Genomic DNA, 24,248 nt, shown 5'->3' with positions numbered 1-24,248 from the left:
AATTTTTATAGCGGAACACTTTAGTATTTAGTAAGTTTTGAAGTGCATTTGGTTGCTATAGCCTCCAAACAAACAAAAACAAAACTTTCACCATTGAAAAAAATAGAAATAAAAGGTAGAATTTCGGGAAATGTAGAACACTGAGGTTGGGATTTATATAATAGCAATTTTGCTGTAATCCTTCTGTGCTTTAGAGGATGTGATAAGTTGTACTAGCCACAGGTTTGGAGCAACATTGTGATATTTTTATGGGCTCACAGCATGAAACCAGCAGCTACAAATCCTCCTTGTGGCTGAACCACAAGTCACAACTAATTATCTGGCTTTCAGTGGGAAAATCTGTAATCTATAAACTTTTAAAAACCCATATAGCCTCACCCCAGTGACCTATCAATATTGAATAATATTCTCAAACTTACCCTCTTTGAGCAATATTTTATCAAATAGTTTCTTTAAAATCCCTGTAAATAAAGGTCAAAAATGTTTTTATTTCTATGAGTAGGTTTAAGTATCTACTTCATAGGTACTTAAATATTTTGAGATAAAATGCCTTCTGGCAGTTTATAAGGTCTTTCTCAAAGCCCTCTATATTTTGTGTATTTTAGCAGTGTTGTTATTTTTTAATTAAAAACATTTTTTGAGTTGCTGTAGATGCATGTGCAGTTGAAAGAAATAATAAGGGCTCTTTCTTGCTGTATGCCCTTTACCCAGTTTCACAACCAGGAAATGGCCATTGATGCGATCTACTGATCTTAATCAAATTTTCCACTTCTACATGTATTCATTTTTGTGTATGTCGTGTGTATTTGGTTAGTTGAAATTTTATTCCATGTGTAGGTCTGTGTATCTCACTCCACAGTCGATATATCGGTTCTACCATCACAAGGACCCCTCCTTTTATAACCACACCCACCTCTCTCTTGCCTGTTCCCCTAATCCCTGGCAACCACTAATCTCCACCTCTAAAATTTTTGTCATTTCAAGAGTTTGTTTAAATGGAATCATACAGTATGTAACATTTGAGATTGGCTTTTTTTTCACTCAGCATAATTAATTCCTTTGAGAGTCATCCAAATTGTTGCATGTACCAATAGTTCATTCTTTTTTACTACTGAGTTGTATTCCATGATATGGAATATACAGTTTGTTTAACCATTCACCCATTGAAGGGTATCTGGGTTCTTTCCAGTTTTTGGCTGTCACAAATAAAACTACTATGAATGTTCATATACAGGTTTTTGTGTGAACATGCCCAAAGGGTGCAATTTCTGGGTAATATGGTAATTGCATGTTTAGTCCTGTAAGTGGTATCAATGTTTTACTACTTCCAATGAAATAGGATAACCGTACTTACGTTTAGGTTATTTTAACTTTCCCACTTTTTAAATATCATTGTCTTGATTATCAGATGGTGTCAGTTTTTAATCAAATATGATTTAGAAAACTCATGAGGAGATAGCCTACTTTATCCATATTTCTGCTCTTTCCATTCTGTATTCTGTCTTGATGTTCAAGGTTCCTTCTTTTATTATTTCCCTTTTGTTTAAAGAACTCCATTTAGCCATGCTTCAAAGGTAAGTCTACTAGTGACAGATTCTTTAGTTTTCCCTCATTTGAGAATGTCTTTATTTCCACTTCATTCACGAGGGATAGTTTTGCCAGATACACAACGTACAACTGCCAGCCTTTGGGCAGGACTCCTGTTCAGTCCAGGAGAGAAATAAGCCTACCTGGGTAGCTTTCTATTCTGGATTGGGTGTCAGGAGATGCTGAGCCTGGGTCACCTTGTGCTGTTGGGTGGGGATTCGTCAGACTTCCTGCCTCTACATTATTCCTCCATTCCTGGGTCCTTAAGCAGTCTGCCTTCCTCTTTCCACCTTTCAGAGTCCTTTGGTTGCTGTTTAGGTTATTTCCAGGGTTTATAGTTGGACTTAGCAGGGAAGAACTGTAAATATGAATCTGTGCCATGTTATCTGGACCAGAAGTCCTCCTGTATTTTTTTTAAAATACATTTTCTTCTGGCTGGGCTTGTTGTTAGTATTTGTTTATGAAATATGTTTTAGGGTTATTTTAGCTCAATTGGATGAAAAGCATTCTGTAAATTGGACAGTGCTAAAAAAGATTTCAAAATATTCAAGTATATTTTGCCATTATTTAGAGAGCTTTTCCCCAACAAAGATTAAATCGTTCTAAGACATCAATTTTATAGCCTGCAAAATATTCCAGTTAATTCTAATTTGCTGGAACTAAATCACTTCCTTCATTTGGGGTCTTAACAACAGTAGTGACTCGTGTGTCTGTTTTCGTTGTTACTAAATCCTCGGCTGCTGCAGCAGATGAGAAAGACTCTGATAGTTTGCACACGCTCACATACAAAACTGAGTCTGGTCCTGAGTACCCTTACTGTTGACAGACTTTTGCCATATTCCTACTGACCGTATCAAAATATTTAGGCATTAATGCCAGCCTGCAGATGTGACCTCATCATTTTGTCATGAACATTTAACATTGGGCAAGGAAGTAAATCAGTATTTTCCATGATCCTATTCATCTTTGAATGCACAGTACCTAGACCAAGTCCTCAAGAGTTTCATGGATATGCAGTGGGAAATAAAAATTAGATAATTTTAAGGATTCAATAATGGAGAGGAAGGTGGGTATTCTGGTGCTTATACATGTATAGAAATAGTTTTCCAAAAGTTTCATATATTTTTTCCAGAATTTTTCACCTAGGCATAAATTAATATGTTTGAGATTCAGAATGTTGAACCCGTAAGTTAATCTTTGTATTTGATTTTTTCAGTTTTACTCCGCATTATTTTCATAAACTGGCAAAGTACTCCTGCTTTATGTAACGTTCTCCTAAATTATGTATTTGTATGTTGGTTTTGTTCATATGGTAAGTTCAAGGAGTAAAAGATCTCTGAAGTTAAGTGTTTTTTAATGTGAAAAATCACATTACAGTTTAATTGTTTTCACTTTGGTTTAGATTTTTTGTGTATAAGCTTCTCCTAAATCAGACCCTACCCTCCTACCCCCCAACAAATTGAGCAGTCATCTTACTAATATTTTGGAAATGCTTTTTGACTGCTACATCTTAAAGTGGTACTATATCCTTTGTGTAACTTATGTGATTCATTTATCATGGAATCTTGGTAGAACTGAAAGTGATTCAAGGGACTGTCTGTTTCAACTTAATTGCCTTTGGTAATTTGCTGTAACTAATATGGTAAAAGTAATAAGACAGTGAGATGTCTGAAGATATTCTTGAAATTCTAACTTAACTAGATTAAAGACAGATTTTGTGTTTATGAAGAAAATGGAAGAAGAGTAAATATAGCATACAGTTTGGATTAAAGAACTGAATTAAACATGTGAGAGTATTTGAATCACAGGAAAGTAGAAGTTATAAGAAATAGTATAAGGAAATGCCAGTGGGAAAGTAAAATGTAAGTAATATCTTCTATGTTAAAAGAAAAAGAACTACTAAAGAAGTCTATTTTTAATAATAAAGGGAGATTAATCTGTGATTTTCAAATGTCTATTACTAACCTACTTTAGCAAATGAATTCCTTGTAGAAAGATAGAAAGGAACAAAGTTAATGAGTATATTTTGCCATAGGAGATGATGTCAAGTCTTTTCTGTGTAGCCTCCCATTCATTAAACTTTCAGACCTACTTTCTCATCATGATCCCTACCTGTTTCTAAACTGGGAAGGAAAATGAGTTTGTCCTGACGTGCAGCAGTACTCAGTTTCCCCCAAAGATCCCATTATTCCTTGGCTGCTCATCCTGTTCTGTGTCTCATCCCTTCATAGTGAGGGTCTCAAGCCACTCATCTTGTGAGAGATAGGAGCTCAGGGCCTGCATTCTGTCATTACTAAGTGAACCCTTCTTTAAATCTCTTTTTAATTCTCTTTTGTCAGCATGAAGACACCTTCATCATTTTTCTTTCTCTTTAGTTTGCTTCATGTATCTCATTTTGTTCTTTGACTTTTAACCTTCCCATATTCTTCTGGTTTAGATGTATCTCTCCTAAACAGTATATAGTTGGATTTATTTTTTCAGTCACTTAATCTTTGCCTTTTATTTGTAAAAGTTAGTTACCTTTTAATATAATTACTGATGTAATTCTGTTTATATCTATTATCTTGTTTTATACTTTATATTTGTCTTACCTATTTTTGTTTCTTCTTCTTACTTTCTTTTTGATTTTTCTAGTTCAGGTTTCCCCTTCTAATTTAAAGTACATACACTTGTTTCTGTTCTCTTAGTTGTTACTATAAATATTATAACATTCATACTTATCAAAGTCAAAATTTAGTGAGTACCTTTATTCTCTCAGATACCATAGGACCTTGGACATTTTAACTTCATTTTGTCCACTCCCAAGTTATGTATTACTGGTATTGTGCACTTTAATCCTATTTTTAAACCCAGAATATAGTATTGTTGTCACCTAAACAGGCAAATTAATTTAGATTTACCATCACATTTATCAGTTTCTTCATTCTTCATTCCTTCTTGCACTTCAGACCTTCCAACTTGGATTCCTTTACTTTCACCTGGAGGTACATTTTAGGAATTTGAGTGAATAGGAATCTTTTGATAGCAAACCTTTGGTTGTTCTTAGTTTGGAAATGTGCCTTTTATTTCATTCTCAGTCTTAAACGATTGTTTTTTCTGGCCATACGGTTCTGAGTTAACAGTTACTTTCTTCAGTATGTTGAAAATACACCACTATTTTATGTCTTTCATCATTATTCTTTTTTCTAATTTAGAAAAAACTTTATTAGTTTCTGTAATCAAACCCATGTAGATAAGACCTTACATATTTAATACAGTGCGTTACCCCTGTACAAATGGAAAAAATTATGTTTAACATTTCTAGACCAATATGGCTGTTGATTTCTGTACAATGCCAACCCAACACAGTACAACTGGGATACTTCTCCAAAGTTGACAGCACAGCTAAAGTTTCCAAAAATTCAAATTATATATATATGTATATAGATAGATGGACTTATTTATTTATATAAAAAGACCAATAGCAGTATGTTATGCATGAATAGCAACAACAGCTTTTCCAGCTTCTGCAGTCATCTGAACAAAATTATAGAGACATCCAGCGCACTCCATTAAAAAAAAAAAGTAGAAAAACAAAACCTGAGAAAACAGCAAATTCTGTTACTGTTGTGATACCTGGCACCATTTTGTTTTTTTAAATTAGCTTCTCAATTATCATCTGTCATCGTTGTTCTTAAAACACCTGTCAGTCCAGTTGCCAGTCCTGTGAAGATAATCTGTTTTTCCTTTTCTAGCTACTTTTTTTTTTCTTTTTTTTTTTTTTTTGCGGTACACGGGCCTCTCACTGTTGTGGCCTCTCCCGTTGCGGAGCACAGGCTCCGAACGCGCAGGCTCAGCGGCCATGGCTCACGGGCCCAGCCGCTCCGCGGCACGTGGGATCTTCCCGGACCGGGGCACGAACCCGTGTCCCCTGCATCGGCAGGCGGACTCTCAATCACTGCGCCACCAGGGAAGCCCTCTAGCTACTTTTAAGAACTCGTTATCTTCGGTGTTCTGTACTTTCACTATGATGCGTCTAGGTATGGATTTCTTTTGATTTTTCCTTGTTTATATTTATTTGGTCCTTTAATTCTGTGATTTGGTGTTTTTAATCTTTTTGAATGAATTTTCATCCATTGTCTTTTCAGATATTACTTCTGGCCTATTCTTTCCATCTCTCTTTTCCTTCTTGATCTTTGATTAGGAATATGTTAGATCTTCTCACTTTGTCTTTTCTATTTTTTAACCTCTTTCATATTTTCTCTTTTTTTCACCTCTTTAGTTTGCATTCTGTATCATTTCTTCAGAACTATCCTCATATTCCTTAATTTTCTCTACATCTGGGTCTAATCTGCCATATAATTTTTAATTTGTTATATTTTTCATACAGGTTTTATTGGTCAATTCATTTTTTTAATCTACTTCATTTCCTGGTGAAATTGACACATTGAGTGTTTCTCCAAAGTAATTTATATATATGCACATTACTTTTCTTGACCTGTTCAGAAGTATTTTTTAAATTAAAATATAGTTGGTTTATAATATTATGTTAGTTTCAGGTGTAGAACATGGTGATTTAATATTTTGGGGCATTATACTCCATTTAAAGTTATTATAAAATATTTGCTATATTCCTTGTGCTGTACAATATATCCTGTAATTTATTTATTTTATACATAGTAGTTTTTACCATTTAATTCCCTACTCTTGTCCCTCCCCTCATCTTTCTCCCCACAGGTAACCAATAGTTTGTTGTCAATATTTATAAATCTCATATATTTTAAACCTGCAGATAGTTTTATTTTTTATTTTCTAAACAAGCATGGCATATTATTCAGAAAGCAATAGGATATATATATATATATATATATGTGAAACTGTTTTCAAATGAAATACAGTGAGTTTTCAGTAAATTAATGGGCTATTAGAAAAGAAACCTAGTCATTAAATTTGAAATTAAAAAGTAGTGCTAATACATGGTAATAGTATAAATAGTAGCTCATATTATTGAATACTAACTGTGTTACAGGCACTGTGTTAAGTTGCTTTACAGATGACCTCATTTAATGAGCACAATACTATTTCACACATTTTTTTTTTTTTTTTTTTTTTTTCTTTTTGCGGTATGCGGGCCTCTCACTGTTGTGGCCTCTCCCGTTGCGGAGCACAGGCTCCGGACGCGCAGGCCCAGAGGCCATGGCTCACGGGCCCAGCCGCTCCGCAGCATATGGGATCCTCCCAGACCGGGGCACGAACCCGTATCCCCTGCATCGGCAGGCGGACTCTCAACCACTGCGCCACCAGGGAGGCCCTATTTCACACATTTTTAACAACCAACTTAATTTTCTGTTTCATTAAACTTAACTCCTAAACTAGGTAAATGGGAGCACATTTATAAAAATGTTGAGTAACTTGACATTTTTTTTTTACCTTTTCATCAGCTTTACTCATATGTGCATATAAAACATTACTAAGAAAATCATTAACAGAATGACAGCTGGACAACTACACCTCCACGGTGAGCACATACTTACAGCACATACCAGATTTCCAAGTTAATGGGTAAGGATCCCTTGGTCCTGTTGGCTGGAGGCACACTGACAGGTCTGTTCTCTTGAACACTCCCGTTTTTACAGATCATGCTCATTCTTTTAACACATTCTTTATTCAGGCAAGATTATAATACAACTTATTAGAAGTTAGCTCTCAGCTATGATCGCATTTTAGTCATGCTTTTCATAAGTTTTGGAATTGTAGTTAGGAGACCTAAATCCTAGTCAAGTAAGTTTCTGTCATTATCTAGTCATTATCATTTTGGACAAGTCACTGAACATCTCGATTTCTACATTGGTTAAATTAATTATCTGAATCTAGCAATTTTTTAAATGCTGAGGTTGGCAAACTTTTTCAGTAAAAGGCCCACATAGTCAATATTTTAGGCTTTGCAGTCCAAGAGGCAAAATGGAGGATAGGATATAAGTATGTGTATAAGTAAGAGAGAAAACTCTTGTCTCACTCCACCTTGTTTGCCTATGATGGTCATCCCATTTTGTGGGCATGTTTTTCACTCATTTGCCATCAGCTGAAGACATTCTTGGGACAAAGAGGGAAGGGGCTTGGCAGGCAGGACAGGCAGAGTGACCACTGTGGTCAATTTCACTCTGCCACAGTGGCATTCGTGTCCCTGTGCCCTCTCCTTTCCCCCTGAAGAATCCAGCTTTCTCATCAAATTTCAAAGGATTGGTAGCATACAGACTACATTCTGTGATATCCCCCCCTTAAAAAGGAATCAGAAGAATACTAGAGGAACTTTATGAGTTGAAAATTAAAGAGGAATTCTTAAATAGCTTGGGGGCCAAAGAAAAAATTAAAATGGAAATTAGAGTATAAAACTATTTCCAAGGTAATAGAGTAAAACAATAGAATGAAAAAATATTATAATTCATATCTTTTTTCCATCTTTTTCAAGTGTTTTCTCGAATGTCTACATCTCAGTGGGGATTAAATTTTTTTTTTTCTGGCCGCACCCCACGGCATATGTGACATTAGTTCCCCCACCAGGGATCAAACCCATGCCCCCTGCCTTGGAAGTACAGAGTCTTAACCACTGGACCACCAGGGCAGTCCTCAAAATATTATAATTCAGTTCAATAAAAGGCAAGAAAGGAATAAGAAAGACACAGAAGAAGGAGAAATAGAAAGCTTGACATAATGGTAGAAATAAAATTTTAGAATATCTTTACAGTGAAAGCAAATGGAGTATATATAGTCCAGCCAAAAGGACTGTTGTTAGACTGACTATAAAAAGAAAATCACACTACATGTTGTTTATGTGAGCACTATCTAAAGTTAAGAAAAGACAAAACCTGAAAGTAAAATGATGAAAAGTACATACGAAAGAAGATTAGCACCTAAAAGAATGCTGATATAGGTATATTAATATTAGAAAAAAACACACTTTAAGGCAAAGCCATTACTTTTGAAAAGAAGAAGATAATGAAAAGGTTTAATTTGACAGCAAAACATTATAATTTTAAAAGTATGCATCAAATAACATAGATTCAAAAATATAAAGCAAAAACTAACAATTATAAAGAGAAAAGGACAAACTTCTTATTATAAGGGGAGAATTTTAGTACCTCTCTCAAGTAGATAAAAAATGATGTTTATAAGATTTCAACAACACAGACATGCTTGATCTAATATATGTAGAATGGAGAGCGTAACAGCTTCAAAATACATGTTCTTTTCAACGCATAGAACATCTATAAAAAATGTTTCTGGACTTCCCTGTTGGCGCAGTGGTTAAGAATCTGCCTGCCAGTGCAGGGGACATGGGTTCAAGCCCTGGTCCGAGAAGATCCCACATGCCGTGGAGCACCTAAGCCCGTGCACCACAACTACTGAGCCTTTGCTCTAGAGCACACGAACCACGACTACAGAAGCCCGTGCACCTAGAGCCCATGCTCCGCAACAAGAGAAGCCATCGCAGTGAGAAGCCTGCTCATCGCAATGAAGAGTAGCCCCCGCTCGCAGCAACTAGAGAAAGCCTGTGCGCAGCAGCGAAGACCCAGTGCAGCCAAAAATAAATAAATTTACTTAAAAAAATAAATGTTTCAAGACATAATCTAATTTGTAATATTAGAAATTAAAGTCTTAGCCTTTTGAATGCACAGCTTCATATTTCGATGTATTGATACAAAATGTTTTTCTAATTGAAAAAATGTTTTACATTTGCTAAATGTAGTATTTTCTATACATAAAATACTGTGGTAATCTATCCATATATTCATTTAAAAAATTGTTAATAAAGTAATGACAGCCGACTGAACACTGCGTAACAGTTTTCCCTTTGAAATTGTAATGGGAGGGAGTTCCCTGGTGGTCTAGTGGTTAGGATTTGGTGCTTTCACTGCCGTGCCCGGGTTCGATCCCTGGTCAGGGAACAGATTCTGCAAGCTGCGTGGCGCAGCCAAAATAATAATAATAATAATAAAGTTAAAAAATTGAGAGTCCGCCTGCCAATGCAGGGGACACGGGTCCATGCCCCGGTCCGGGAAGATCCCACATGCTGCGGAGCAGCTGGGTCCGTGAGCCATGGCCGCTGAGCCTGCGCGTCCGGAGCCTGTGCTCCGCAACAGGAGTGGCCACAACAGTGAGAGGCCCGCGTACCGCAAAAAAAAAAAAAAAAAAAATTGTAATGGGAAACATAGTGGAGTCTTTGCAGCATAATATGGTGAGCAAGCACTCTAGGTTTGAATTCTTGTTAAGCCACCTCCAGTTCTGGGATCTGAGGAAAGTTACTTAACATCTCTAAGGCTCGTTCGTAAAATGAGTATGATAGTGTCCACCTTGTAGGGTCAAGAGGAATAAATGAGATGCTGTGTATAGGTACTTGGTACGAAGCAAATCACTACCACTATTACTGTTTTTATTACTCAGAATGTTTACTGCATCTCAAGGTATTGATCTCAAGTTAAGCGAGCATTTTTTTATTCCTAAGACACATGATTAGGTATTACGGATACTATAACTGTTATCCCTTATATTGCCACGGGCAGTTACAGGTCACCAAGTCTCCAGATCTTCTTGCCATTGCTGGTTTCTTTTTTCTGTTGGCCTGCAGGAGATGAGAATAAAAAATTGGGAGAAGAGAATGGGCTACTCAAAGAATTTCAGCTCTTGGGTCAGCTTTCTTTCTTGGATTTCAGAGCATTTAACACTTTTGTTGGCCTTATGCATGTGAAGTTATTTTGATTTTGACCTGTCAAAATACACTTTTGCTTTTGCCAGTATTAATCCACCCGGTGTTTTCCTGACTACCTAGTTGGTGATGTTTTAAAAGAAGACTAAGTCCAGGTCTGAAGGATGTATTTCTTACGTAACCAGCTATCCAGCTCTGAAAAAGGCCCACTTTCACATTTTAACTGCTCAATTCTCAAGGGAGTCCAGATTTGCTATTCTGAGCTATTTAGGTAGAAACTTCATAAATTTTTTATGGAGAGAAGGAATGTCCTTTGTTTATAGTTTTTAAAGGTTAGCAGTCGTGTGTCATTAAATGAAATAAATTTGTCTTTAGTGGAGTCCTTAAAGGTTGATCATTGGTTTAACTAAGACTTTAAGCATATGTACAAATTTGTATATACAAATTTCAAAGTAGTCATATTCTTTGCAGATGTTCTTGTGAATTCAGTTCTATATCTTTATCAAAGTATAAACTATTTCAGAAACAAGGGCATCATGTAATCTGATTAAACCATTTTCTTATAAAAATGCTTTCTTATTTTTAGATTACCTCTTTAGTGACTCTTCAGCTATTAACCCTGGTTGGCCATGACGATCAGCTTGATGGACCAAAATACAAATGCACAGTATCTCTAGACTTCATCAGAGCTATTGCTAGGTAAGTGTAGAATAATTGTTAACCTAAATGTCAAATTATGTAAATGATATACTAAATATAAAAATTAATCTTTCTAATGTAATGTCATTAGTCATTTAAGCAAGAAAAGGTCATTTTAGTGCCAAGAATGCATAAGTTTCACTGTAGAATGAACCCTCTCATCAAATTTACAAATGACATAAAATTGGGAGAATTAGCTAACATGTTATATGGCAAAAAATCAAGATTCTGAGAGACCTTAACAGACTGAAATAATGGTCACATAGTAGCAAGGTAGGATTTAATGGGCAGTTGACTACAAAAAACTAGTATGTACTGTAGTGTATACAGAAGTCAAAATACAGTTACACATGAAACTTATATAATGTTAAAAACCATTGTTACCTCCATTAAAAGAACAAAAAACAAAAAACCTCATAGGTACTAAAACAAGATGGAAGAGACCTGGCTTAAGTTCTAAGTATTTTAGATGACTGCAGGGTTTTAAAAGTCTTGGTGTCTTGTTCAAGCGATATAATAGGTCTACTGTGTGTTGCCATAGGCAGATCAAATGTGGTATGCTATGCTGTGCTTGGAGTTTTAAAAAGGGGGCATTACTGAATGGGTACATGCTGAGGGGGCAGGAGGAGAGTAGTAGAATGAGGAACCATGTCACATCCCTGAGTGAGGGGCAAGGTGTGAGAGAAAAGGCTTAGGAAGGATATGGTAACCACCTCAAGTATTTCAGAGGCTGTCATGTGCAAAATGGATGAAACGAATTCTTGATAATTCTAGAGCATTAGAAATTCAAGGGAGGAAAGTATGTCTGTCAAAATGAAAGCTATCTAAAAATGTAACGAGTTTCCTCATGAAGAGGTGTACTTGCTGTTAGGCAAAATGTTCCAGCCATTATGGTTGCAACTGGGCAACAGTTTGTCAAGACTTGTAGTAGAAGAGGTGGTGTGTGGGTAGTCTGGTAGGTGGAACAAGACAAGCCGTAACTCAGTGTCTTCCCAACCTTTTTGAATATGATGATTCCATTTTAAAACTCTTTTAAAATCATGGAAGTATTTTTGTATGTTTCAAAATTAATAATATATAGGCATGGAACATTATTCAGCCTAAAAATAAAACCAGTGCTTGACATAGGTATGGATTTGCAGATCTCCTCTAATGAATTTTACAGTTTCTTAAAGTTTCTGCAGTCCACAGGTTGGCAGCCTCTGCCCCAAAGTCTCTTCTGAGTTATAAGTTCTGTGATACTATGAAGCAGGTATTGAGACATTTTGATGACATGTAGACTCTGAAACTTGAAATGAGGGTTTTGAAATGTGTTGTTATGATAAAACTGGGCAAACTTTTACACTGAGGAAATTGAGCAGAAACTTTTTTGGAATGCATTCCACATGACCATAAAGCAGGAACTTTCTGTTTCTAAATAATGGTATTTAAACTCTGTATCTTAAGAGCCTCTGTCAAAGGCATAACTTTTGAATGCTGAATGTTTACTTCAGGGATTTTGTCGTGACTGTGTATGTGTTGTGTTGTGCGCCATCATAATCATGTACAGGACAAGTTTGTGAGTGCCCCATATGATGAATATGCAGTGAACCGAACTGAACTGTGTGTTGCTTAATCCACAGCATCATTGATATTAAACACATCCAGAGAAGTGCACATCCATTTACAGCCTCAGAAGGGAGCAGGAATTGTAGACCTGGAATTTTGCCATAGAGCTTGGGAACTCTAACTTGCTTTGTTACATGTGTTTACTCTTTCTTACTTTCCATGGGCAGTGTCCAAAGAATAGTCACCTCCCTCTTTCTACATCTGCCTTCATCCACCCTCTCATCCCAGTGATGTTTTTGTACTTCTTTTCTGATGATTTAACCTGCCATTTTTTCCCTCCCTCCCCCATCCTTTTATCTTTCCCTAATATTCTTTGTCACTGCCTTAATGAAAACCTGATTCTTACCTGGAGATACTACTTTCCCTAGAGTTATCTCTACTGGTAGCTTCTTACTTTCTCAAACCGCAGACCCTCAGGGTTGGATGCTCTTTAAGTGCTATCCTTTTTTCTTGTTGCCATTTCTAGGTTGTTACTTTCCCCCAATTTCTTGTGAAAATGTGGGTTTCTTTGAGACTCTTGCAGTCTGGCTCTATTTTCCTCTTCTCCTTATGACTGATGATCTTCGACCAGCCTCCCAGCCATTCCACCTCATGTATTGAACAGTAGAGCACGTGGTTCATGGTTTCTTTTCAACCTAGATTCTTGACTCTATTCAAACCACAAGTCCTAATGTCTGTACTCACTCAGTTCAGCATGCACTGTTTCACGGAGCTAAATCGAGACTATCCGTTGAGAACTTCTTCAGCTACCTACATTGGTGCCCATCTTCTGTCTTTCCTGCATCAGCAGGTTGGGATCCTCTTACTGTCTAAGGTGGATTCTTCCACTTCTGCTCTGAATTCCATCTCCTCCCTTTTACCAGAACCTTTTGCAGTCCTCAGACTATCTGTTCTGTTGTTTCAGGCACCCAGCACGGTTGACCTCTCTCTCTCTCTGTCTCTCAGAACTCTCTTCTCCTAGAGCCCATGATTCCAGTCTTCTGGTTTTCATATTTATTCTTTGGCTGTTTCTTCTGAAGCTCATTTGCCAGCATATCCTCTCCACCTGACCTTTAAATGTAGCAGGTCCGTGAGACTTGGCTCTTTTTTCTTTTCATATTATATTTTTTCCTAGGTAATTTTAGCTTTACCCCTGCTTCAACAACTATCTGTGCACTAATCGTACTCCCCAGTTTTTTAAGGCTAGACCTTTTTTCTAATTTTCTTGACCTTTATTGGATGTTTCCCACCTATATCAATGTATTTACAAAACTGAACTCAGGAATTCCTACCTCTGATTCTGCCTGCCAACAAAAAAGGAGTGATGCAGCTTTCCTCCAGTGTTCCCTGGTTCAGTGATTAGCACTGCAGTCTGCCGTGTTGCACAGGCCTGAAACCTGGGAGTTATTTTTGACATTTCTCACTCCCATACCCGCAGTATCCAAGCATTAGTCCTTTTGAGCCTGTTGGGTCCCTCCTGTTGTATCTCAAATTCATTCACTTTTGTCATTTGTTCTGTTAGCCCTCTAGACCAGGCCACCATCATCTCTTCTCTGGTAGCTTCCTAATTGTTTTCTGCCTACTCTTATTCCCTTATAATTTGTTGTCCACACTATTGCCAGAATGATCTTATAAAAATTTCATATCACCTTCCTACTTAGAAGTCTTTAATATCAATAGTTTCCCATAACTCTTCGGATAAAAGACAGAATGTTTAAAATAGCCGGCGAGGCCCCAGTGACCTGGCCCCGGCCTTTATGCCCATCCACACCTGCCCCGCACATCTTCTCCCCTAGGTATTTGCACTTCAACCGCTCTGGCTGTGTTCAGTTCTTCATATACATCATTCATTGCATATGCAGCACTTCCCAACTCCTCTCCTTTATCTAGCTAACTGCTGCGTAACCTTTAGATTTCAGTTTAAATGTCTCTTCCTTGAAGAAGCCATCTCAAACATACAATGACCTCCCATCGCTCACGCCTGCACACACACACTATAAACAGTTATGCAGGTCCCCTTATCTTCTGAGACTTATCATTATTTTACGTAAATAATTAATTCAGTAATTAGAACTTCCTCCCTGCAGTATAAGTCCATGAAACTCACAGCAGAGACTGTGTCGGTCATTGCCTTACTCAAACGCAGCACAAGACTTTAAACTTAATATATGCCAAATGTCCAAAGTATTGCATGTTTTTTTAAAAATCATGATTAGCAGTAAAATGTCAGATGAAAGGGAACAATTGTGGACTTGACCCTGGGGGCGGCAAGAAGAAGGGAGCTACTAAGGAGACAGAGTTTCATTCCAAATCGAGGTTTGGTGGAGATCAGAGATCCCGAGGATAGTTAGCACAGATGAAGTAGGTAGCCCTAGTTCCAGACACCCGTGGCAGAGAATGAACAATTAGATCACAGGACACAACCTAAATATCCAAAGTAAGGGAATGGATCAGTAATTTATTATATATTCTTACCAAAAAACCATTGTGTGGATATTTAAAATCATAATTTTGAAGGATAAAAACACAGGAAAACATTCATCATACAAGCTTAAGTGGACAAAACAGTGATATAAAAAGTTGTATATTATACAAGAAAGGTAGAAAAACCTAAGGCAAGGGAGTAATGGTCAAACTTGTCAAGAAATGAGGCCAAGTCTATCCGATTTAATGGTAAAGCAGTCATTTGTAACTTTATCAAGAACACTTTCGGGATACAGTGGAGTAGAAGTCAGGTTATAGGGCATTTAAGTCGTATTTATAAGAAAGTTGGTGCAGTACATAGAATGCTTTTTATTCACTTAAGATTTATTGTGTTGTCCATTATAATCCCTATGCTAGGCTTTGGGGATATAGCAAGAAGTATAACAGATTTGTATCCTATCCTCATGTGCCTACATTCTAGAATATTTTTGCTGTAAAGAGGAAGAGAGGATTGTTACCTACTAAACAGGTTGTGGGGTTGTGAGCAGGTAATTATTTTTTAAAGATCTGAGCATATTTAAATGCTGATAGGAAAGAACTCGTAGAGAAGGAGAGTTAATGATACAAAAGAGAGGTATTAATTTAAAGCACAAAGTCCTTGAAAAGGTGTAAAACATGGGATTTAGAAACATTAGTTAAAGAACTAGGCCTAGATTAGAGAGGGGAATCCCTTTGCATTATAATAAGAGGAACAGGTGGATTCAGATGGAGCTGAATTGGGAGATTTGGGGGCAAGAAGTTGAAGGAGGTCTGATCTGATGTTTTCTATTTTGCCTGTAAAGGAGGAGGCAATATTGAGACTAAGGGCAAAAGTACTGGCAGTTTGAGAGGAATATGGATATTTGAAATAGCTGCTGTGGGGAATGGGAGAAAGTGCCGACAAGGAAAGCAACTTGATGCTAGTGTTGAGGGCCCAGTTGAGGTTCCTGACCTTGAATTTACAGTGGCAGCAATCTGTGAAACTTGTGATCTTCTCCAACAGCATTCCATATGCCAGGTACTGGGACAGCAAAGGGCTGTAATTGAAATCACATAGGATTGGGGTTTTGCCAGGTGAATTCAGCGGATGCTAGCAAATGAATGCTTGAAGTGACAAACCATGGAGTTAGGCTAGGAAGGGAAGGAAGGCAGTAAAGCCAGTAGAGGGCTAATAGTTCAGTGCCCGGCACATAATACTCAGTAATTACTTGTAGATCAGGAGGAAGCGAAGAGAGGTTCGTGAACTAGTTGTCTCCACTGGAGGGTAAGAGAGAGGGATAGTGTGCCGTGAAGTCACTAAAGCTGAGGCAGATCTTGAGATGGAGAGGAAGACTGAACGGGGTGCTGCATTATTAGCTGACGAAGAGGTGGTGACAAGGGGATAGAGGGTGGTTAGTGGAATGGTCTGAGACTCAGAGGAACCGAGCTTTTTGCACTGGGACACCGAGCCCACCTGCCAGGACTGCGTGGGCTGCAGTAGAGTCTCACCTCACTGGAAAGATCTGAAGAAGAGGCTTGGTCCTTCGGGGGGAGCCAACTTTCAGTTAAGCCTGGAAGAGGAAAACAAAAACATTCATTCATGGAAGAGGTGGAGGACATAGAGAATGTTCTTGACCAAGGAACAGTGTAAAGTATTCTAAATTCTGGTCTAAGAATTCCTCCTAGGCAGAGTGCCACCAACATTATTTTTGTTTATCCTGTTTCTTTCTAGATGCTTACTTTAGAAAATAATTATTTGTGTCCTATGAGAGAGAGAATCTCCTGTAGTATTTAAAAACTATCTTTGGAATGTGTGATTTAAGTTTTAATGTTGCCCTGTGGTTATTCTATCAAATTCTGCTGTGTCTTAAAATAATATATGTGGGGATCAGTTGGGTAAGTCACCTGTTTATACTGGGGGGTGGAAGGATGATAGAGAAAGGTAGTCATACATCTTGGGCAGTAAATGTTTCTTAGAGGAATGATCTTACATATTCATTTCACAATTAATTTAGTGTTTTTAAAAGTTCAAAAATCTTACCTGTATGATTCAGTTTGCTTGAGTACTTCCCAGTAGCAAAGCAGAGAAATGGAATGTAGTGAACCTCTAAATGCTTAGTGTTTTTAAGTGTTTAAATGTTTTTAGTGTAAATTGCTTAGTATTTTTAAGTCAGTCCATTCATTCTAAAAAGAAAAATTTATTGCATAAATTATGCTGCAGTGTTAAATAGATTATTAGATAAGATGAAGGAGTCCTACCACTAACAAATGACAGTATTTTCATTTGTTTATGTTCTAGTACTAGTCCATTATACAAACATTTCTCTGTAGCTATCACAACATAGTTGCAATTCTCTTTTCTCCTTACCTCTCTTAATTTTGTAGTTACGGCTTCATATTGACCATTTTGTATGGCTTTGTAATAGTCTATCAAATAATGCCTTCTGGTCCCATAGTGTTGGAATTTTAATTGTTTTCGTATTAGCTTCTTCTAAACTTTTTCTTTTCCACTCAATGCAAAAAAAAAAAAAAGAAAAAAATCCAAAAGACAATAAAACTTAACATTAAGTTCACTTTACCTTGTCACTTTAGGTTTATAACCTTAAGACCCAAAATCATTGTGGGGAAATGTGCCTGGAGAGATATACAAATTCAACCTTCCTTTTTACCTATGAGTAAAAATAGCCTACTATGTCTCCTTCTAAAATCCTCTAAAAAAGATCTTTTCAACCAGTCATGAAGAACCTTTTCATGATTTTTAAAAAAATGATTTGTTAGTGGTACCTTGTTACTAGTAAATTTGGTGGGGCTCTAGAGTTGAATGAAAGAAAAGCACATAAAAATAAACAGCTTTATGATATAATAACCATACCTTTTGTGTCTTTATGCCTGAGATAAGTTTTTATTTTAGTAACTATTTGTAGTTGTTTTATTACTGCTAATGATAACAGAATTGTTTTGGCAGTGTTTTTATACAATTTGGAAAGTTTTAGTGTTCTTCAAAGAGACACTATTGTAATGAAACAAAGTACTCTTCATTCCATCATTAGGTACCACAATAGCCATAGCATCTCATTTGAGCTATTTTAAAATGTGTTTTCATAAGCAGTATCTATAGTTCCCCATTCCAGATTTTTAAAAATATTTGATATGTCAGTCATTTGCTTAGAAACTTTTTTAGAAAGTGTATTACAAAATGGTAGACAAAAACACTAATTGATGATGGTTTAATAAATAAGAGCATGCAATTAGTGCATCTTTAAAGGCTGTTCTCACATGGATGATTATTTTTGTAGAGTTGAATACTTTAAGGCTTTAATTTTATACTTAGTGCTAGATCATTATATCTAATTATTTTGACCATTTATTCAAATAATAAACCTCCAAGTCTGAATATTTATAGTGAAGAATGAGTTTAGAGAAAGGAAAATAATTATATGTCTCTGTTTCCTGCTATTTTATTCTGCCTGCCATCAGAGTACAAAAATATACATTCACATCGTCTGTTTGTTGTATTGTATTCTTGTATCATACAGATTTAGTTACAATACACACACAGGTCAGCCAGTGTTAAAAGACTGAAAAGAATGGAAACTACAAATGAGGACAGATGAGCTCTATGCATTATGTAATGAGAAAACAGGTGTTTTGGAAAATAAACAATGTTCAAAAGCAAAGAAGATTTAAATACTTCTGCATCTCTAATTACTTTATTCTGGTTATTAGACAAAAAGCAAATAGCTTTCAGATGAAATCCAAACTTTCTGTAGTATAACTGAAATACAGAATGTTGGATAATTCTAACTTTGTTCCCTTTTTTTAGAAAAGCAAACTTTATGCGTTGGGGAAAAAACTTTTTAAAGAAACTCTGTTCCTAGTGACATTTAAAAAAATAATGTCAATTCTATCATGATGCTTTTGACAGTATCTTAGGATTGTTTAGCAATAGTTGTGAATTATTTTGCATGTGATTCTCAGAATCATACATACAAAGCTGAGCAGTCTAGGCGGTAAGGATGCTAACATACTATCTGTTTTTGTTTATAGGACGGTGAACTTTGACATAATAAAATACTTGTATGATTTCTTGTGAAAACAAGCTTCAAAGCCATATGGACACTGTGACAATGACTAAGCCAAGCTGTGTTCATCCACCTACTCAGTTGGCCAGGGAGAGGAGTTCTTTGGCTCTATTGGATTTGTCCAGACAGGTGCTGGCCCAGCATGGAATCTGATGAAAATACTCTGATTGGTCTGGGTGAATGTGAGCAGAAGACTATTTACCAGGGACCCTGGAGTATTTGGAAGGAACGTGTTAATTATAAACAGCAGGGTTTGAGCACAATCTGTTCTACTCTTAATGATGTTATCTTAACACTGAAATTGCCTGAAACCCATTTACTTAGGACTACATTTTACTCTGTGAACTATCCCCTGCACTTTGAACGTGCCAGCAGCCCTTGTATATAAGCCCAGTCTTTTCACTTCCTCTCCACAGGAGCCTCTGCAGTTGCTTGCCAAAGCAGATTTTCCTAAGGCCACCACTTTAAAAAATCATAGTTGCAAAATATAATAAGTAGAAGTTTTTTTTTTTTTTTTTTTAAGATCCAAGTTTGTATATGCTTATCTTTCACCCTGATTTTCTCAAAAGGCAAGGTAGTTTGATCAGATATAGGGCAGCTTTCCACCTCTAAGCCTACTTTGATAACTGCAGTATGCTTAGGTGAGGTTTATCTGGTCACTTTTGCAATTAACTACCCAACATAGCTTTTTAATCTGCATGATGGTTTTCTTTCCTTTTTTTAACCATTGGCCTTTAATAGTTCCACAATAAAATTTTTGCCTGTTATATCAGTTATGAACCTTGGGTCTGATTTTCTTGTCTATTCATATTTTTTAAGACATTTTCTGTTAGCATGTAAATGCTTGAAAATTATTTTGAGCAGCTTTAAAGTGCTTAATTACGGAGCCTAGTTTAAATTTCAGTTGCATTTTATTCTTTCTTTTTTTGAAGAAAAATTCTCACAATAGGCACCCCAAATAGGAAGCCTTTTCATGTAGTGACTGGCACTTTCTGGATCAAAGAAAACGAGTGGTTGTCTCCTTGCATTTATTTAGAGGTCCTGAGTAGGGGGAGAAGGAATGAAATTCCTTTTTGTCTGCCTACACAAGATAGCAGGGAGCACCCTCACCCTGTGTCTCTTGTCCCATGGAAAATGGTGAAATTTTGTGTTCCACAGATGTTCGTAGAAGCCAGGACCAGGGAAGAGCCATGTGCATTGCAAATTCAGGCTTAGGCTTACTGCACGTAGAAATCTGTGTATCATTCAAGTAGAAGGCAGTTTGAGTAGCTGATTCAAGGAAGAGCAATGCCACTTCGGGGATTTTCAGCCCCTCGTAGTTTGCTATAAAGTGGCAGGTCTGCTGTGCAGCTCTCTTGGATAGCCTGGGACCAGTCTGCCTTTTGAGGGAAGAACTCTGGAATATGAGGGGGCACAGAGATTGTCAAATAGGGAACTGGGGAAGACAGAAAGGAGGCAAGGTTTCCTGTATGTGACTCTCCCTGCCTTCTCACTGCTGGCCACCTGTCCCCCGCCCAGCACCTTGCTTATCTTGTACTGCCCCACACTGTGCCACCAGCCCTATGTATGGCTTCCCTGCAAAACACCTTGTAACCAGATTTTCCCTGCCTCTGACTGGGCCATGAGAACTTTATGTTTTGTAATTTACTTACTAATGGCTTGCTAAATGACTCACTAACTAACTTGATTAATTTATTTAAACGGAGACTAACAGAGCTTAATGTGGATATTAGCATTTTAACAAGGGTCATCTGCAAATGAATTTTCTAATTGGAAGATATAAATCTCCAATTAGGGGAGGGAATCTAATGATGAGAATGATGCTGGCTGGTGGGCCAGATATTTCTGTTAAAAGAGGAGGTGCCTAAATTATATTAAGCATCTATTCTACCTAGATCTAAAAATGATTTAGGTGGTAGAAGAACACAGTTACCAGGCTGTGGGATTTTAGATTTTTTATACATGGTTGATCCTCCATTTAAAAAATGTCTTCTTTCCATTACCATGACTCAGATATACATAGTAAGGTGGAGACCTTATTCCCCCTCTTATTTTCAAGTTAGTTTCAATCCCTGAATCAGTCTTCATTGCTGAAACAGTTCCGTTTCAGTAACTCTGGAAGGGATTCTGATCCAACAAGTCTCTTTTCATTAAGCCCTAAAAAGTCAAAAAGGGGTCAAGTCTCTAGGGCAGCAGTTAAGAGCTGGAGCTCTTTAGTCAGACTACCTTTGTCAAATACCAGCTGTATCTCTAGGAGCTGTGTGATGTTAGATAAATTATTGAATCTCTCTGTGCCTCTTGTTTTCTCACCGATACAATGGAAAGTAGAACTTCCCTCATGCAGCTGTTTGGAGAATTAATAAATAAGTTGATATATTTAAGGTGGTAGATCTCAACTGGAGGCAGTTTTGCCGGCCAGAGAATATTTAGCAATTTCTGAAGACATTTTTGGTTGTCACAGCTGGGTGTGGGGTAGGGGAGGGTAGAGACCTGGGATGCTCCTGACCATCCTAAATGCATGTCCCACAACAGAATTATCTGGTCCAAAGTATCAGTAGTGCCAAGGTTGAGAAACCCCGATCTAAGTAAGGTACTTGACACTTTGTAAGTGCTCAATAAATGTTAGCTATTATTATGAAATATTTGTGACCTCGAAAGGAGTTAAGTGACAGAATATGACAACATTCCAACTAAATAGAGAAGAGGTACTCTTACCTAATCCTATCTAGGATACTTATTTCTTGTTAAAAATTTTTGAACTATTCAAATGGACACAATACCTTGGATTTTTATTTTTAGAACTGAAGGATTTTCTACTGGGTTCTAATTCACATGTAGGTTTCATTACTTATGTTTCAGGATCTTGTTGAATAGTCAAAAGCATGAACTGAGAATGATCAATCAGAGAGCAGGTGACTGAGGAGTTACATTGTTTGCCCTCAAGGTGTGATGGCTGTACAATTAGTGGTATACCTCCGACGGATTTAGTTAACCAACAACTGTTTAATGTAATTAAGGTGGTCTGGAGCAAGGAAAGCTCAGCATAAGAAGAAGCCTCCTTTGTTACTCCAAGGTATGCCCTACTCTGCTTGTACTATGCAAAGAAAAGTAATGGACCAAGTCCAGGAATAATGCATCCCTTATTGCATTAAGTACTCAGAGAGTCTCTAAAATAGTAGATGAAATGCCACAACTGCCCATGTATTTGACCAGGGCTGTAATAGCATCCTCTGCTTTTACCTGAAGTCTCACACTGTTGAGTACCATAGTTGCATCTTATGCCTTTTTCCATGAGCAGAGACTTAGATTGGAGGTAATTAACCAGAGGTTGATATTATTCAGCTTCATCCCCTACATTTTGAAAACTTTATCTCCTACAAAGTGTGACTGTATCATATGTAAAATAGTTTAGATAATTTTGTATGTAATTTCAGTCTGCTGACACAATTTGCTTTCAGAAACGCTTAGTAGAGCTCAAAGAAATCTTTGCTATCAAGATATCAACATTTCACTCAAATTTGCTGTTAAATGCCCTCAATGCACAGTTAGTGTTCATTTTCCAGCAGTGACACATTCTTGAAGCACAGTTTGAGAAGTAGAAATTTGGTAGAGCGGAGAAAATTATAATCAATTCATTCATTTAACTGCATGTTGATGCACAATAATGATGGGATTTTAGGAGGCATTCAGCTGTTTGAGTAAATAGTGGTAGCTTTGGCATGAGAAAAGAGTCTGGATTTTAGAGGCAGTAGAGATTCACTTGGGGTTTTGGATAAACCATAATCCATTTCATTGGTCTTTGAGGAAGTTGAGAGTCCTATTTAATGGGAGTTCCCATAAAATTATTCTGTATTCATCAAAAAAAAATACTAAGTACCATCTATGTGTCAGGCATTGTGTTGGGTGTAGGAGTAGGAGATACAGCAGTGGACAAAGGAGACAGATTTCTGTCCTGGACAACAGGTGCTGTCAGCATTGGGAGAGCCGTTCCTCGAAATAGGAAGTCCTGAGGGAACGACTAGGTCTGTGGGATGAAGAGGATCATGAGTTCAGTTTTGAACATGTGCCATTGAGGTGCTTATCCAAGTGGAGTGTGAAGTGTGTAGCTGGATCTAGTTAGAGATCAAAGTTACTGCCAAGCATTAATGTAGGGGTCACCAGAATAGAGGTGAAAACTGTTCTTGACATAGTGAGGGAGAAACTATCTTGAAATGAATTAAGAAGGTGGTCATAGCTATTGCTAATCAACTCACCACAGAACTGCAGGTTAATTTTATTCTTTCAAATAAGAGTTCTCCACTATTCATATAAACCCCATCCCTTTCAGTATAAGAAGTGGCAGTAAGAGACCTGGGCTAAGTCCCATTTAGTATTTGGTCCCAAGAGGAAAAACCAGACCCACTTAGCGTCTTAGTTCTGTGGAGAATGTTAGATCCAAACACATGATTTTATCACTTTGGACCAACTTTCATAATAATAGAGGCATTGCACTGGCTTATGTGTGCCCTAGAATTTCCGAAACCACTTTAGGTTCACTTTCTCTGGGAAGGAACATTCAGCCACCCTAGTTCATGGGATTCATCCAGCTGGAAATGAAGAGAGCCTTAGCGGAACAGAGATGCACTAACCCCATAAGCATCCATGAGAAAGGATGCTGAAATAGAAACCCCTGCTGTTTTCTACATCAATCTTTCTTTTTTTAATTGAAAAATATTGATAACTAAAGCCTAGTCATCGAGAGGATGGAAAGACATGGGAAAGAGCCACATGGCTTGAGGAGGGATAAAACAGGCAGCTGCTACAAATGCCTCTGAGTGTAAAAACATAATAATTAAGCTGAAGTGACCTACAGAGAAAAATAAGTAGATCTAAAAAATCGATTTTTTAAAATTGTGATATTGTAACTGAAAGTTATGTGGGAGAAATAAAACATGTACCAATAAAAAGAAATTTTCTTAGATTACTAGACTAGGAGAGCTAACTCCCCAGCTTAGGTAAGAGTAAAACTTTGGAAATGTTGAACAGAAGAGGACACTGCCTACAGCTCCCTGCAGCCTGGGCTGGTTGCCTGATTTCTTTATGATAAAAGTTCTGGGTTAAACTGTAAAAAAAAAAAAAAACCAGAATGTGAAATGAAAAGAGCCCCACCCCTGTTTAAAGAGAAAACA

The 24,248-nt window shown here is 37.1% G+C and overlaps 1 protein-coding gene across 1 annotated transcript in view; it reads left to right on the top strand.

Moving 5' to 3' along the window:
* Nucleotides 1–21,368, top strand: part of ORC5 (origin recognition complex subunit 5) — a 74,569-nt gene extending 53,201 nt beyond the window's left edge. Inside the window, exons 13-14 of the mRNA XM_081244896.1 lie at nt 10,857–10,969; nt 19,046–21,368. Of these exons, the coding sequence (XP_081101022.1) occupies nt 10,857–10,969; nt 19,046–19,091 (159 nt within the window). The 3' untranslated portion in view covers nt 19,092–21,368. The remainder of the gene's footprint in view (nt 1–10,856; nt 10,970–19,045) is intronic.
* Nucleotides 21,369–24,248: the final 2,880 nt, after the last annotated feature.

Source organism: Mesoplodon bidens, assembly GCF_964165515.1.
Source record: "Mesoplodon bidens genome assembly, chromosome: 9".
Taxonomy (NCBI): domain Eukaryota; kingdom Metazoa; phylum Chordata; class Mammalia; order Artiodactyla; family Ziphiidae; genus Mesoplodon; species Mesoplodon bidens.
This window is presented reverse-complemented; position numbering and strand designations above follow the sequence as displayed.